This window comes from Oryza sativa, chromosome 8 (genome assembly GCF_034140825.1).
Source record: "Oryza sativa Japonica Group chromosome 8, ASM3414082v1".
Classification (NCBI taxonomy): Eukaryota; Viridiplantae; Streptophyta; class Magnoliopsida; order Poales; family Poaceae; genus Oryza; species Oryza sativa.
Window position 1 is genome coordinate 24,276,900 of NC_089042.1, and position 17,051 is coordinate 24,293,950.

Consider the following 17,051-nt stretch of genomic DNA (forward strand, 5'->3'; position numbering starts at 1 on the left):
AATTATTTATTGAAATTTACAAATATAAACTTTTAAAATCAAAATAAGATTGCGGAAAATCTAGGGGGGGGGGGGGGGGGGGGGGAGGACCATGAATCAACAAGATTCAAGAGTACACTGGCACTTCCATCAGCAGAGGCCCAGAACGATGTCAGAATTCAGACGGAAAAAGTACACCCAAGGTCCCTCAACTTATCATCGAGATATAAAAACATTCTTGAACCGCAAAACTAGATATACGGGGTCCCTCAACTATATAAAACGGTCACCCGAGGTCCCTCGGTGGTTTTCAATCCGGTTTTATCCGACGTGACGGCTGAATCAGCATGGAACCCACATGGGCCCCACATGTCAGCTGGCCACGTCATCACCCTCTCCCCTTCTCTCCCTTTCTCTCCCCTCTCTCTCTCTCTTCTCGTTTGGGCAGGCAGCTGGAGAGGACGTCGGCGACTCGGCGGGCTGCTGCCTTCGGCGGGGCGGGGTGGGAGAGGACGAGGGCGTCGGCGGCCGGCGACGGGCGGTGCGGTGGCGCGGCGACACCGGAGAAGGGGCTCTGCGAGGTTCACCGGCCTGGGGGACGACGACAGCTTGGAGGACCTCCTCATCGATTCGCACGCGCATCTCGGTGAGCAGCGCGTCGTCCGGCTCCAGCACGCCCGTGGCGGCCAGCGACTCGAACAACAGCGCCATGCCATCGGACTTGACGGTGTCGAGGGCGTCGGAGTGGAGGGCGACCTTGGCAATGTCGTCGAGGTCGGGCTGGATCGAGGCCGTGGTCGTCGGCAGGGCGGCCCAAGGGGCACCTGTTCAACCGGCCGCCATCGGCGCTGGGGAAGGAGCCGCCACCGCACCAGAACTACGCCGCCGTGTTCGACAGCCTCGACGCCGCGGCCGCCCGACGAGCGCGCGCAGGTGGAGCGCGTCATGGTGGGCGAAGAGAACAAGGGCGTCCTACTCCGGGATGGCGCGCACCGGCGGGAGCGGCACGCCCGGCTGCAGCAGTGGGCGGCGCGCATGGAGATGGCCGGGTTCACCAGCGTGCCTCCAGTCCGCACCGCCTCGGCTGGTGAGGAGGACGCAGCCCCCGTCGCCGCGCACCTCGACGCCGGGGTCACGCTCCTCGACCCAGGCGGAGTGGGACGACGGCGCGGTTGGCGGCGTCGGAGGTGGTGGCAGCGCCCCTGCTCCCGGCGCTCGGCAGGCCGTCCCAGAGGAGGTCGGTGATGACCCGATTGGCGGCGTCGGAGTTGTGGTACGTGTCCCAGAAGACGAACGCCTTGCGGTCGCTGCAGGGCCGCGAGTTCGGCAGGCACAGGCCCCCCACCGTCATGCCCACCGTCGCCCCACCGTGGCGGCGAGCGCCTGCGACTCCGACTGCCCGCCGGCGTCGAGGCCGACGCCGACGCCGACGCCTAGCACCGGGTCGTCGTCGTTCCACGCGACGCGCTGAAGCTGCGCGTGTGCGCCAACGTGCTCGGCCTCGTTAAGGCCAAGGTCGGCGCGGTGGCGCCGTATGAGCCCTGCTGCTCGCTGCTCGACGGCCTCGTCGACCTCGAAGCCGTCGTCTGCCCGCCCGCGCAGCTGATCAGATAGTTTTGACCCCATTTGATCAGATAGTTAGCTGGATTTGTTTCTGAAGGAAGCAACGACTACATCAAGAACTTCTTGCAGCCGTTCATGGCGGACGGCCAGACGTACACGCACGACACGTTCTCCGCCTCCTCATCACCACTCTGGACCGGCAACTAAAGGCAAGAACACACACTAATCTCCCCTGTGAAAATGACCAGTAAAGACGAGGCCTGATATATCGTCCATGGCGGTGGTTAAATTGTTCGCTTTTGCAGAGGCTGTACGGGTTGGGCGCGAGGAAGGTGGTGTTCAACTCGCTGCCGCCGCTGGGCTGCATCCCGTCGCAGCGCATCCACTCCGGCAACGGCAAGTGCCTGGACCACGTGAACGAATACGCCGTGGAGTTCAACGCGGCCGCCAAGAAGCTGCTCAACGGCATGAACGACGCATCGCCGCCGCTTTGCCCCCCTCCTCCCCAGGCGGCGACGCCTTGCTCCCTGCTCCCACGTCACCGCCGCCGCCGCCGCCGCGTCGCCGGCCGCCGGACCTCCTCTCCCGCCTCGCCTCGTCGTCTCTTCCCCACTCGGCGGTTGGTCTGCCCAGAGGCCAGAGCCCCAGAGAGAAGAGAGAGAGAAGGGGGGAGAGAGAGGAGGCTGACGTGTGGGGCCTACGTGGGTCCCACGCTGACTTAGGCGCCACGTCGGACAAAATCGGAGTCAAAACCAAAGTGAACGGTTTTGTAAGTTGAGAGATGACGTATATCCGGTTTGGTTGGGGGACGATTTCGTAACTCGATGACAAGTTGAGGGACCTTCGGTGTACTTTTTCCGAATTCAGACAGGCCATGTCCAATATCCTCGACTTTGGGCCTCTGTACTTTAACTTTGCAGAGCAGTTGGGCCTAGGTCAAAAACCAAGTGGATAAGTCTATTTTACCTCCCTCAAGTCATATCCCTGGTTGAGTCGCATCTATCAACCGATATAACCCATCATACAACTCCCAGAACCACTGCAAATCAATTCCCCAGCCGGTTTTGTCCCACGTAGCATCTTAGACCACTTGGATACCTTCAGTCTTACCGGCGTGTACTACCCGGTTTGACCGGCCACCCAATGCCGACCTGCACAGTTCACCAACAGAAACACTATTCACTGTATTTTCAATAAACACTTACCTTTGACAAATTGTTCATCACATATATTAAATCAACACATTAATTTCATACCAAGGTTATCCAGACAATGCTCAGCCGAATAATCCGATTGTGATCGGATTTTCTGCCCCTTTATGGTACAATAGCTAGTTGCTCATGTACCCTTGAACCAGAGAAACTCGAGGAATAGTCCACGAGCAACTATAGCTAATTGGAGACGATCTTTTGTTGCAAGTGTAGTGCTTGAGAGTGATCGTTTGAGTACACCCACCAAGAGTCTAGTGTTGATCGGTGGCTTCAATTGAAGGCTTCATCATGTCACTCTTAGAAGCGTGTTTGGTGGTCTTATAAGAAGATTATGGGAGAAATAGCATTTGTGTGAAGATTTTTGGGGTTTTTTCACAGTGGGAAAGAACCAAAATATGAGGGCGATCGTGGACTTTGTGACTATATATGAAATAGGGGCAAAACTCTTACGCATAGTGTTTTAACGAGGATTAGTGGATATTGTTGAATCTCCGATACCTTAAAAAACCCAATATCGTTGTATCTGGAATTCCCTTTCTTCCACTATCTGTAACACTTTCCCAACTCCACTCCTCCATTTTTCACGTACACGTTTTTCAAATCGCTAAACAGTGTGTTTTTTGGTAAAAAAAAATATAGGAAAGTTGTTGTAAAAATCATACTCCCTCCATCTCTAAATGTTTGACACCGTTGACTTTTTTAAATATGTTTGACCGTTTGTCTTATTCAAAAAATTTAAGTAATTATTAATTCTTTTCCTACTATTTGATTCATTGTTAAATATACTTTTATGTATACATATAGTTTTACATATTGCACAAAAGTTTTTGAATAAGACGAACGGTCAAACATGTTTAAAAAAGTTAACGGCGTTAAAAATTTAAGTAAGGAGGGAGTATTAGTCTATTTAAAGTTTTCTTTAGCTAATATATAATTAATCATGCGCTAATCTACTATTCCGGTTTCCATGTGAAAGAGAGAAGTTCTCAACTTCAACCAACGAACACGGTCTTAGTTTGTGCGTTTCTTTTCTTAGTCTCAACTAGAGTGTGTAAGACGTCAACTAGGTTAGAAAACTTTGAAAAGGGTTACTTTGACCGTGTTCTTCAAAAATCCTATTTTACCTCCTTGTAGAACATCTTTGATCCTGCACTCCAGAAAGCAAGCAAGCAATGATCTGAACAACTTATCAAAGTAGTCAAAAAATGTCCTAAGATCAGACTTTTTCAGCACAGTAGCAACAACAGTAGCCAGTACGACCTGGTTGATTTGGCCCACAGTATTTACTAGCTGGGATTATCACTTCGTTTAAAGGTAGCAAGTTTAATAGTATATACAACTAATAGCTCTAATTCATCTATAGCCAATTAAATAGCTAATTCATAAACAGTTATCTATAAAAATATACTACACCTTTAATATAGTCTCACCTCCCACACACATAATGTATTGGAGTCCGTGCTGTAGCTGGCTGCAAATATGTAGCACGCTTTCTTTCTCTCTCCTCTTCTCATCTCCACGTACGTGTGCGAACAGCTAACTTATAGCCTGCTATTGTACTCGCTCTAATTTGATAGGAGTAGTAGTAGTATTTCATTGGTAAGCTCCGGCGTTGGGCTGCACCTCTCTCCTTTTGCTGTCGGTCATGGAAGCATCGGCGCGGAGCCCCAGCGAGCGACGTCGGCGACGCGAAGCCGCACGTTCTCGTCGACTCGACGTCGTGCCGTACCCGGCCGGCGCAGGGGCACATGCTCCCGCCCCTCGCCTCGCGCCGCTGCTGGCGTCGCGCTCGCCTTCCTCGGTCGCGCCACGGTCACGCTGCTTTCCCGTCGTCCGCGTCGCGGCTCCTCCCGGCCGCGTGCGTCGGCTTTTTACCTCCGTTTCCGTTAGCACGTTTTTCAAATTACTCAACATACGGTATGTTTCATACGAAAACTCTCTATAAAAGTTACTTTAAAATATAAAATATATCTATTTTTGTCAAGTTTGTAATAATTAAAACTTAATTAATCATTTGCGAATGATTTTCTCGTATTACATGCGCCAACTTAATCTTTATCTCAGTGAGTTTTAAACACCACCTTATTTTTATGTTATATGTTAAGTTTATTTCTTAAATTAATAATTTATGCCTATAATCAAATCGATAATCCGTCGTAATAATCTACTCGACAATCTAAATCAAACGAAAAGAATCCCCTTAAATTGCCACTAAATTCCCACTCTTATGTTTTCACGCACACGCTTTTCGAACTACTAAACGTGTGTGTTTCGAAAAAAATTCTATAGGAAAGTTTCTTTGAAATATCATACTACTTCCGTCCCAAAATATAAGTAGTTTTAGAGTCGTGCAAGGGTATTGAATGGAGAAGTGTTGTGATTGATTAAGAAGACAAAGTACGTGGAGAATTTAAATGTTGGAGGGTTGTAATTGGTTGAAAACAAAATATAGGTGGAGATAAATTGCTAGAAGTCGTTATATTTTAGGACGGGGTAGCATTAATCTATTTTTTAAATTTGTTTATCTAATACTCCCTTCGTTCCTAATTAATCATCATATAATATTTTGAGGTTATTCCCAAATGATCACCTTTTTAATATGCATTCCCTAAATCTTTCTATTATCTGCGTATGAAAGTAAATGGACATTGATACATATATATATATATATATATATATATATATATATATATATATATATATATATATATATATATCCATGCGCACAACTATATACAATCAACATGCAACATTTTGGTTTATTATTGGTTACAAAATAGTCGGGATTACATGTAATAGAGTTTGTTACCGAAGTAAATATAGTACGAGAGAACTATTAACTTTTATTAATCTTGGCGTACTCTTTTAATACGATGACCAATTAAAAAAATACTTAATTAATCATGCGTTAATCTACTGCTCATGTAAAAAAGAAAGATACCAACCGCTACAATCCATCACAACCTAGCTTCTGACAGAATTAGAAGCTCCCCAAACAACATAGCTAGCTTTGGTCCAGATTTTAAGAAACTGTAATTATAAAATCCAGAAAATGAACTAGGAGTTAGAAGCTGTAAAACCCAACCTTTTCAGATTCTCAGAAACTGGCTATCAATCAATTGTTTCTCAGAACGTCAGCTCCCTACACATATCCTACTAAATATGAAACGGAAGGACAGGGTACCTATCTCGACGTCAAAGTCATTCGTATACAAGACATAAAAAAAAAAAAGGTCAGTCGTACAATAGAAGCACTTTCTTTTATCCTACATGGATACAGCGATGACAAAAATTAAATCTTAAACTTTAATTTTAATTTTTTAAGACCTTTTATTGTAGTTTCTTTTTCAAGATTAACGTCTAAATCATTAATAACACATATTTAAAATTTCTAACTATAAATTACTACCGGAGGACCGTTCGTCGGCAGCAGCCAGAGTCTCTGACGTTGCATCGATTGTGTTTGTCTAAGCCAATTCACTCCAGTTCTAGTGTTGAACTGTTGATAATTGGGTTGCACCTCTCGTTTTGCTGTCGGCCATGGACGCGCACGCACCGCCCCGGAGCCCTGCGTCCGACGGCGGCCATGGCGACGGCGACGGCGACACGAAGAAGCCGCACGTCCTCGTCGTGCCGTACCCGGCGCAGGGCCACATGCTCCCGCTCCTCGACCTCGTCGCGCTGCTGGCCGCGCGCGGCCTCGCGCTCGCCGTCGCCGTGACGCCCGGGAACGTCCCGCTCCTCGCGCCGCTGCTGGCGTCGTGCCCGCCGTCGTCGGTCGCCACGGTCACCCTGCCTTTCCCGGCGGCGTCGGCGTCGGGGCTCCTCCCGGCCGGGTGCGGCGAGAACACCAAGGACCTGCCGGGACACCTCTTCCGCCCGTTTATGGCCTCTCTCGCGGCGCTCCGCGCGCCGCTGCTCGCCTGGTGCAAGGCGCAGCGCCGCCGCCGCCGCCGCGTCACGGCCGTCGTCTCCGACATGTTCACGGGGTGGACGCAGCCGCTCGCCGCGGACCTCGGCGTGCCGCACGTGACGTTCTCGGCCTCCGGCGCGCACTACCTCGCCGTGTCGCACTCCCTCTGGCGCCGCCTGCCGAGAAGGCGCTGCCCCGACGAGGCCGTCAGCTTCCAGGACGTGCCCGGCTCGCCCACGTTCCGTTGGAGCCACCTGTCGTGGCTGTACCGGACGTACGTCGCCGGCGACGAGGTCTCCGAGGCGATCCGGCAGTTCTTCCTGTGGAATCTGGAGAGCTCATGCTTCGTCGCCAACTCTTTCACGGCGATCGAGGCCGCGTACGTGGATCGCCCGCTCCCGGACCTGATGGAGAAGAAGGTGTTTGCGGTGGGCCCCCTGTCGGACGCCGTGGGCCGGTGCACCGACCGCGGCGGGAAGCCGGCGGTGGCGCCGGCGAGGGTGGCGGCGTGGCTGGACGCGTTCGACGACGGCTCCGTCCTGTACGTCTGCTTCGGGACGCAGCAGGCGCTGTCGCCGGCGCAGGCGGCGAGCCTGGCCGGCGCGCTGGGGCGGAGCGCGGCGCCGTTCGTCTGGGCGGCGAGGGGCGGCACGCCGGTGCCGGGCGGGTTCGAGGCGGCGACGGCGGCGCGCGGTATGGTCATCCGCGGGTGGGCGCCGCAGGTGGAGATCCTGCGCCACCGCGCCGTGGGGTGGTTCCTGACGCACTGCGGCTGGAACTCGGTGCTCGAGGCGGTCGCCGCCGGCGTGGCGATGCTCGCGTGGCCGATGAGCGCCGACCAGTTCACCAACGCGTGGCTGCTCGCGGAGGCCGGCGTGGCCGTGGCCGTGGCGGAGGGCGCCGACGCCGTGCCCGACGCCGGACAGATGGCCGACGCCATAGCCTCGGCGATCGGGAACGGCGGGGCGTCGGTGAGACAGCGCGCGGCGGAGCTCGGCAGGAGCACGGCGGCGGCGGTGGCGGAGGGTGGGAGTTCTTCCGTAGACTTGGAAGAGTTGGTGAGCATCCTAAGCTCGCCAAAGCTGACTAATTAATGTATTTTTATTCAAACTGCTACTCTCTGTTTCAGGTTAGAAGACGTAATCAAAGTCAAACTATTCTAAGTTTGATTAATTTTATAAAAAAAATAATAATATTTTAAACCCAAAACAAATATATTATGAAAATTTATTCAATTATAGATTTAATGAAACTATGCTGTTGTTATAAATATTAATATTTTTTCTACAGAATTAGTTAAATTTAGAGTAGTATGAACAAAGTCGAAACATCTTATAACCTAAAACGGAGGGAGTATATATTTTATTCCTAATAAACTGTGATTAGATGCGAATATAATGGTTATTTTCGGAAGCTGGGAATAGTATAATGGTTATTTGGGATTGGGGCTAAGCCGGCTAACCTTTGTCCTAGCAAACTTATTACCATCACTGTATTTTATAGGGCAATGCTATTGACCAAACAAAATATCTTCTTAGTATTTCTAAATTTCATATAAACCAAATAAAATTTTACTATTGCTATTCTATTGAAACCTATAAAAAAAATTAGTAATCCTGAAAGTTTCTGTCATAAAGGGTATAGGCCACAAATACTATCATAGAAAGCTTACCTGACTTGATAAATAGGAGGTGAACCAAATCGGCTACTTGTAAGTAGAGCAGAACTTGGGAATGGCTAACACTTGTAATACAAGATAATGGGTGGATAGAATATTCGTAAGCTTCCTATACATAAAACAAGTCGTATGTGGCTAAATTACTAATAACTACATGTAACTGTGTATCTCAATCTATATAAGATGGGCGTGGGTCTCAAGATTGGGGCAGATGCAATCACATGAACATGACATATACAAAACCCTATAGCAATACAATTCACTAAACAAGAGTAGAGTACGGTATTAATATAATTATCTCTCATCGAGTTTGTATAAATCTCTTTCTCTTGTATCACCATTGAGCTCTTAGTTCAACGCATAGCGTTCTAACAAACGACACTACTATTAATAACTTTACCGAATACTTTACAACAAACACATATAAGAGCAAGTTCATAGTATAGCCGTCTATCAGCTCCAATATATCTATAGTCAATTTAATAACTAATACATACAATAGTTACCTACTATACTATAGATACATGGTCCCACCTGTCATACACACATTGCGTCTTGCAATCCGTGCTGCAGCTGGCTATAAATATGTAGCCCGCTGCACTTCTTTCTCATCTTTTTATCTCCTAGAAATGTATTTATATCTGGCTTATAGTTTGTTATTGTACCTGCTCTAATACTACCAACAACAATAATACATTTAACTTTGATAGCCTTGAAAGTGGCAAAAAAAAATGAACATACTCTTTTAGAGCAAGTAGTATGGTTCTCATTCTCAACAACCATCTTCCCACATGTACACAGTGACATGTTATTCAAGATGCACCTGGTGTCTTCTTGCAACTGTTGGAGTACAGAATCACTAGTGCAGAACTTCTTTTTTTTTTAAGTTTTAGAATTCTGACCTACACGTTTATTTTATCTTTTAGTGGGATACCTGTATGATTCATATATATGTTCATCCCTATCTCTCTATATGCACTGTGCTTGTAATCTCTACTATCGAAATCTGTACAAATCAGAGGGCAATTAGCGAGGCCACGTGGCATGACTGGATTCATGGGTTTGGTCCCTCGCGCACAGCCGTCAGATCACGCATCTACGGTGATATATCGTGCGGTGGATCTTGTTGTAAAATATAATCTTTCGAGGGAGTTTAATGCAAAAGAGTAGAGTATCCATACTCCAGTAAATACTTCGTTCGTCATCCGTTCCCATCCGCCGCCAAGGCTCCAATCTCCGCTCGTTCCCCACCGCGGCCGTCGCCTCGCTGTCGCCGGGCGGCTGCCGATCCCGAGCCAACAGCCCGCCCTGCTGCCGGCACGCGGTCGTTGAATCGAGGGCGCTGCCTCGCCCCCATGATTTTCTGGTGCGTCGCCGCTCTCCACGTGTTCCTCATCAGCCGCAACGTCCACTTTCTCCGCCACCGGCAGCCGAGGCGCCGCCTCCGCCCACATCGCAGCATTGACTTCTCCAGGTTGGCTCACCAACTCCATCGGCTATTCCAGGTCATCCACCGTCTCACCCCTCTGAATTGCAAACTACTATCCCCTGCTGCACTCTGCCTGTTCGTTGTAATGCTTATTAGTGGAAAATAGTTCAACAATGTCATCTGCCAACGATTAGTAGAACCTATGATGTGAATCCATCATGTTGTTTGTCTGTGACCACTGAGAGTTTAATAATGCTTATTAATATGTTGCCATGCGAATGCTCCTAGACCAAAATGTAGTCTCTGTCAGTTTCTTGGGTTTCTTTGTAACCATCTGAATTTAAATCGGTAAATTGCCTATCTGTTGTATGTAATTTCAGAAGTTTAAAATAGCAAACGTCAAGATGGGGCTATCTCATGATAACCTTAAGTGGTAAGATGAGGTTGGGGATACAATTCATATCAAGAGTTTTTTACTGATTTGGACCAATTATCATGTACAATTTTAAAATGACACAAATAAAAAAAAATGACACAAAGAAAAATTATGTAGACATGAACTGCAAAAACATATATGGTGATTAGATACTTAGATGAATGAGAGAGAATCCTTGCTTACTTGGTGCAAGATTAAAGATTAAAAGAAACGGTAAAGTTTATCTACGGTAAAGTTCAGCTGCATATATAAGTTACAATGTGCAACACGTAAGACCAGGCTTCTTTGCAATCATTTATCTACTAAGAATCTACTGGTACAAGAGGATTAGGAGGCACCAGCATATTCTGCTCATGTTTGAGGTAAACGCTATACCAAATTATTAAACGAATAATCAATTCCTCAGGCTCTTTGTGTAAACTGAAATGCACTCAAAACGTGATCTTTAAAGAATAAGAAGTGAAAGTTATTTTAAAAAAAGGATTTCCAGAGTTCTTATAGACATCTGGAGGGATAAAATGAAGATAAGTACTTTCATTACTTTGGTTCATTGGACTTTAGAATTTGTGCGCACATATTCGACTTTCAACTGATGTCGATGAACTCATTGTCTTGCAGCCTTCAATTGATCTGAATAAAGCTTATTCCAGAAACTATGTCATATCTGAGAACAATTAGATATTAGAATTAAATTAAATTCATATTACAGAGAGCAGAAATTGGTACTAGAACTGTTATGTCGTTAGCATTATTATGTTACTTTATATTACAGATTGTTTCTGCATTTTCTCAGCACTCAAGTGGAAAATAAGCTGGAAATTCATGCATCGTTTTGTAATTTTAATAAATTTGTAAACTAATAAATAGCCCATGGAGATCTTTCTCATACATTGTAGTGCTGTCGAAACTCAAGTATGGTTGAATTAGTACCATGATTAATCGTAGCTTCATGCACTTTCTTTTATTTTGGCAATGGTCTCTTTGCGTACTCTTCTATTCATGCAATGACATGATACTGAATACTGAGCATTGAATTCTGAAACTGAACTGGCATTATTTTGAAGAAATAAAAAAAAACCAATCATGTTATTAGGCAACAAGATCAGTGATCATGCTCAAGTTGATAAGGAACCATATTATTAAATGTTTAATTTTGATTATTTTCCTAGCCTGGTACTGAAGTACTGTCTAATTTGACCTCTGAAGTACTTGACATTTGAATTTTTTCTACCATTGCCATGAAGATTTTGTAAGGTTGCTTTTTATTATACCTGTACAGTTAGATGCAATATTTAACCAATCGAAGTAGGAGTTTTTGTGTATTCTTTTAATATATAATTTTTTTCCTTTCAAAAATGCGGAAGAAAAACAAATTGGAATTGCAAAATTTAACGCTGACAAAGCATCCATTCAAGGCATTCCTTTCTTTTTTGAGAGAATCCCTTATATGCCACTAGAAATTGGTTAGTTCTCTTATATGCCACTCAAAATTGGCTTCTCCCTTATACACCACTAGTTAAGTTTTTCTATCCTTTTATGCTACTCCCAGCACTATAGCATTTGTTGACTGTTAGTCAAATATTAGTTTTTTTTCATAAATGACCAATATGCCATCTCAACTAAAAAATGTGTAAACTTCAAAAAAATCATAACTAATTTATTTTAAATCCTTTTTGAGTGAACAAAGTTTTGTCAGAACAAGTGGAAAATGCTCTTTGTAATAAAAATATTGTTGGAAAGCTGCATGTTTCATACTTGTATTGAAAATTTATTTGTGATGGTGATGGCTAAAATTGCATGTGATTGAAAAACAAAATCAATTTTCATATGTTGTATCCAGTAGATATATTAGTACTAAAATACCTATCATTGGTTATATACCAACTCTCAATGGTAAATGTGTCTTTTTACTATGAAGTTAACGGTCAACTGACGGTGGAGTGACGGCAATGGCATAAAAGGGAGGACAAACTTGAACCGGTGGCATAGAAAGGAAGAGCCAATTTGAAGGGGCATATAAGAGAACCGGTTAATTTGGAGTGACACATAAGGGATTCTCACTCTTTTTTCATGTTAGCAATGGTGTAATTAATACTCACCTGTCAAATACATAAATCCCCTGCCAATGGTTCTACTGAGTCCTTTTTCTTGCTCTTGTTCAAGAACATTTTATTTTCCTCTTCTGATCTCAAGTCCCAACGTCTATTAATTTATTTCTTTAGGTTTCTGGTTCAATATGTTAAGAAAAAAAACCATTGATCCTAAACAAGGCCACTGACAAAATAGATTGGCCTAATCTAAATTGGGCGCGGCAAAGCCGCACGTTGTTTCTAGTAAGTTTTCTAAGTTCAGCAACTTTTTTTGTAAGTCATGGGTAGAGAAACCATTTTTGGTTGGTCGACCCAAATTCACAATAGTCCCGGTTCCATTAAAAACTGGGACTTATAAGAGGATGATCTTTAGTCCCGGTTGGAAACTCCAACCGGAATTAAAAATCATTTTTAGTCCCGGTTGATTCCATGTTAGGCTGTATTAGGGCCCTAGGATCTTTAGTTCCGGTTAGTAACACCATCCAGGACTAAAAACCTATTTTTAGTTCTGGTTGATGTTACTAACCGGGAATAAAAATCAAAACACACTATATAGTCCCTAGTACCGATCCTCTTTTCCCATCCACACAACAAACTCCTCCCTCTATCTCTTTTTTCCTCTCTAACTTCTTATCTCTTTCCTTATCTCTAACTCCTAGCCTTCTCTTTCCTTTTTTTTTCCTTCCATTCAAAGCGAGAAGAGGGCGGGCCGGCCAGGCAACGGGCGGCGCGGGGGGCCGCGCGGCGGCGGCCGGCGGCGGCCGGCCGCCGCGGAGGGGAGGATAGGAGGCGGCAGTGGCCGGCTGATTGTTCTTTTTTTTTTACAATTTATGATTTATCCTGTGATGTATTTGATTTGTGTGTGATGTGAATCTTGATGTATTTTTTAGAACTTGTGATGTAATTTTTTTAAGAGTTTGTGATGTATTTAGAGATGATCTATTTGAGGATTTGGAGATGTTCTGTGATATGTGATGATTTGGATTTGGGATTTCTTAGTATGATTAGGGGATGGTGTGAAATCAATATTCAATGTTAAAAATAATGAAAAAGAGAAAAAAAAAGAAAAAATATCTTTAGTCCCGGTTATTTGAACCGGGACTAAATCTTTTTAGTCCCGGATTCGTAGTCCCGGGATTAAAAAGTACTTCTCCACCAGTGAGTGTTATTGATGACGGGGGCTGATACAGCCTTGTGTCTAGCTTCATAAATTTCTATTAATATTTTATAACAATATCATATAATTTATAAAAACATTTAAACTTCTACTATTAGAATACCTAATTATATAACCCTACACGCGAGGATTTCCTAGTTGCTCCAATAACTGATGCCTATCATGGTTCATGGAGCAAGATGACAGGAGTTTGAGACATTTAGCTAATTTATTTATTATGCCGATGGGTTTCCTTGGAAGAGTTGAGACATTTTATTATGCCGATGGACTCAAGGGTTGGCTGATGACTCCATATTGTTTTCTTCACCAGTAAGGGTTTGTTTGGATTAGTGTCCTACTATTATTTTTTAAGTTTTGTCACTACTACCAATTATTTGGTAGAATAAATTTGTATTCATCTTATTTGGTTTGCTACTAAAATATTGCTAAATTGTGATACTATACTGAAGAAAGTTCTATATTACTACCAAATTTGGTATAGACATTACCAAAAAGTTAGCATCAATCCAAACAAATGATAGGTACTATTTATGCTACTAAAATATTGTTTTGGTAGCAATCCAAAACTACCCTAATTCTCTGCTAAAAGGCTTGGACATGGACACGTAAGTATACCTGTGTCTGCCTGCCAATTTAGGTCTGGTGCCAAAATTAACCTTACCAAAATTTGGGAATACCAAAATTTTAACAAACTGACACTATTGCCAAAATTTCGGTAGGATTAGCTTAATAATGTTACCAAAATTCTATACATATTGCCAATATTTGGTAACAAACTAAATATAGCTACATAATTGTCAATTTTAACAAATAATGGTATAGTTGAAAATGTCATCAATCTGAACAGCCCCTTAATTTGCAAGTGGAGCACACGGTGAAAGTGGTGACTGCAAGACTTCTTCTACAGTACTACAACAGTACTACAGAGTAGGGATGTCAATTGTGCCCGTTTACCCGTTAACCCATGGATAAAAACCTATTAGGGTTGGGTTTGTTCTCCATTTTATACCCATGGGTATCTTGTTGGGTCAAAAGCTATGCCCGATGGGTAAATGGGTATGGGTATGTGTAATCACTACCCATGCCCGCTTTGCCCGTTTACCCGTGAAATCTAACTTACATTTAGGCTAGGATCAAAATCCACTAGAATACATAAGCCACGTTCTTTGTTTTCTACGGTTTCCCTTTTATTTTCCTTATTATTTCTCTCCCCCTCTATCGTCACCAGAGGAGAGACACCACACCGAGGCGGAGAATATTTGATGTTTTAAGTTTGATTTGAACTTAGAAGCTTGTAGACTTTTTGTTCCACTGCTTTTGTTGTGGCGGGTAACCATCCTTACCCGTCATGTAGTAATGGGTATACCCACGGGCACAAATAATCTCACGGGCACGGGTATGAATAGGCACTACCCATGCCCGTCACACCCAATTGCCATCCCTACTGCAGAGATGTACTGTTCATATGAGGGAGCAGTGAACTAATGCCATAAACAGTGTTGCTTACTGTAGCTACTGGAACCAAAAAAACGTACTGTTGCATATTGTCTGTACCAAATTTACCTTAGCGTGCGATCCGATTCTGTCGGTCTACAGTACCCCTAATGTGCAGTACATTTCATCCTCTCCCTTTAGTATCTCTTATGCAGAGGATCTCAATTTAGCTTGGTGGGGTTTTTTTCCACAGTTAGTACACGAAATTCTGGTGGGCATTCTATAATTTTCCACGGTGAAAGGTATGGGCGGCGCTCTAGTGGAAGAATATGGATTGATTCTTCAGGCTATTCCACTGTGGCCTTGTTTAGTTCTAAACTTTTTCTTTAAACTTTTAACTTTTTCATCACATCAAAATTTTTCTACACACATAAACTTCTAACTTTTCCGTCACATTGTTTTAATTTAAACCAAACTTTTAATTCTGACGTGAACTAAACACACCCTATAGCAGCTAGGATTCATGTGCTCGAATAGCTTTGAAATCATGACGGCTAAATACTCTCTCTCTGTTCCTATAATATAGCAAGTTAAAACTAGACGAAAAATTTTATAGTATAATAAATCTGACCACATTTTTATTTAGATTCGTTATACTATAAAATATCTTATCTATTTTTAAATTGCTATATTATGTTACGGGGAGTACAAACAAGGATCTTTCGAGGAGTGATTGGAGTGAAGACCGATGCACCACTTACAGTATAAAAGGAACACGTGTGTACAGTTGCGACAATGATGACTTGTAGTACGTTGATAGTGTTGTCGGCGTGTGGTTGGTGAGTTTTCTTCAAGTTACAGTCTTCAAAAAGATAATCTGAGTGTGAAGATTTTAAAGTATACGGACTCACATTTAAATCATTAAACGTAGAATAATAACAAAATAAATTACAGATTCCGTCTATAAACTGCGAGACAAATTTATTAAACCTAATTAATCCGTCATTAGCAAATATTTACTGTAGCATCACATTGTCAAATTGTGGCGTAATTAGGCTCAAAAGATTCGTCTCGTAATTTACAAGCAAATTGTACAATTGGTATTTTTTCCCCTCACATTTAATGTCCCATGTATGTGTCCAAACTCTAAACATTTGATGTGATTTTTTTTGACAAAAATTTTAGGATCTCAACGAGACCTTTGTCCTACTATACCAATAGAAACTTTATGTTGTCCAATGCTATTCGTTAAAAAAAAGGTCATGTATGGTATGCGTCACTCGAATTTACCTCTGTGCATAGTCTTGCCAACTAGGTATCCCCTCCATCCCTAATTGTAGTTTTTTCTTTTTTTTTCTTTTTTTTAAACCGTTGAACCAACGGTACTCCATACATCTGCTCGTATTTAGTTGCTATAAAAATAACCACTTTACCTTTATACATAAAAGAAATATGAAAATCCGTAGACCAAATTATTAGGGTTAATTACAAACTAGCATGGTGGCCCGCGCAGATTGCGCGGCTAGTATCATTATATTCTCTCTCATATAATAGCATATATGTTTTCTCATTATATTATTCAAATATATTAAAATCACAACATATTTTTAAATTTTGCAATAACTTTACAAAACTATTAATGTGTAATATTTATATTGTATTTTATATACGTGTTAGTTATTAATTATTTTTAATATTAAATTTTAGTTATTTGTAAATTATATATATTCCTATATGGACTCTAGACTCGTCTTTTAATACTTCTTTTTTTTAATTTCGAATTTTCTGTAAATTGTATTTCTATATAGACTCTATGCTCTTCTTTCAATATTATTTATTTTTATTTCTTAATTTTTATTATTTTTAATTGTATTTCTATGTGGACTCTAAACTCATCTTTCAATATTTTTTAATTTTTAATTTCGAATTTCAGTTACTTCTAAATTGTATTCCTATATGTACTTTAAACTCTTCTTTCCATGTTTTTTTTAATTTCGAATTTTAGTTATTTATAAATTGTATTTTATACAGACTCTAAACTCTACTTTTAATTTTATTATGTTTATTCTAAATTTTAGTTAGTTAGAAGCCCGACGACCGCGCCAAGCACTTCCGCTGCCGCACGTCGCCTGCAACCCAAC

The 17,051-nt window shown here is 43.1% G+C and overlaps 2 protein-coding genes across 3 annotated transcripts; both read left to right on the plus strand.

Annotated features, from left to right (window-relative positions):
- Positions 1 to 131: 131 nt before the first annotated feature.
- On the plus strand, positions 132 to 2,521 carry LOC136351313 (uncharacterized). The gene is made up of 2 exons (XM_066303313.1): positions 132 to 1,751; positions 1,848 to 2,521. The coding sequence occupies exon 1, from the start codon at positions 338 to 340 to the stop codon at positions 1,448 to 1,450; it is 1,113 nt and encodes a 370-aa protein (XP_066159410.1). The 5' UTR covers positions 132 to 337; the 3' UTR covers positions 1,451 to 1,751; positions 1,848 to 2,521.
- A 3,521-nt stretch (positions 2,522 to 6,042) lies between these two features.
- LOC107281855 (UDP-glycosyltransferase 89B2) lies at positions 6,043 to 12,406 on the plus strand. Of its 2 annotated transcripts, none has more exons than XM_066312931.1 (2): positions 6,043 to 7,724; positions 12,128 to 12,406. In XM_066312931.1, exons 1-2 carry the CDS (start codon positions 6,294 to 6,296, stop codon positions 12,140 to 12,142), a joined length of 1,446 nt encoding a protein of 481 aa, XP_066169028.1. In that variant the 5' UTR covers positions 6,043 to 6,293; the 3' UTR covers positions 12,143 to 12,406. The 2 variants fall into 2 exon arrangements, with proteins under 2 accessions (XP_066169028.1, XP_066169026.1); XM_066312929.1 differs by lacking the exon at positions 12,128 to 12,406 and adding an exon at positions 7,796 to 9,316.
- Positions 12,407 to 17,051: the final 4,645 nt, after the last annotated feature.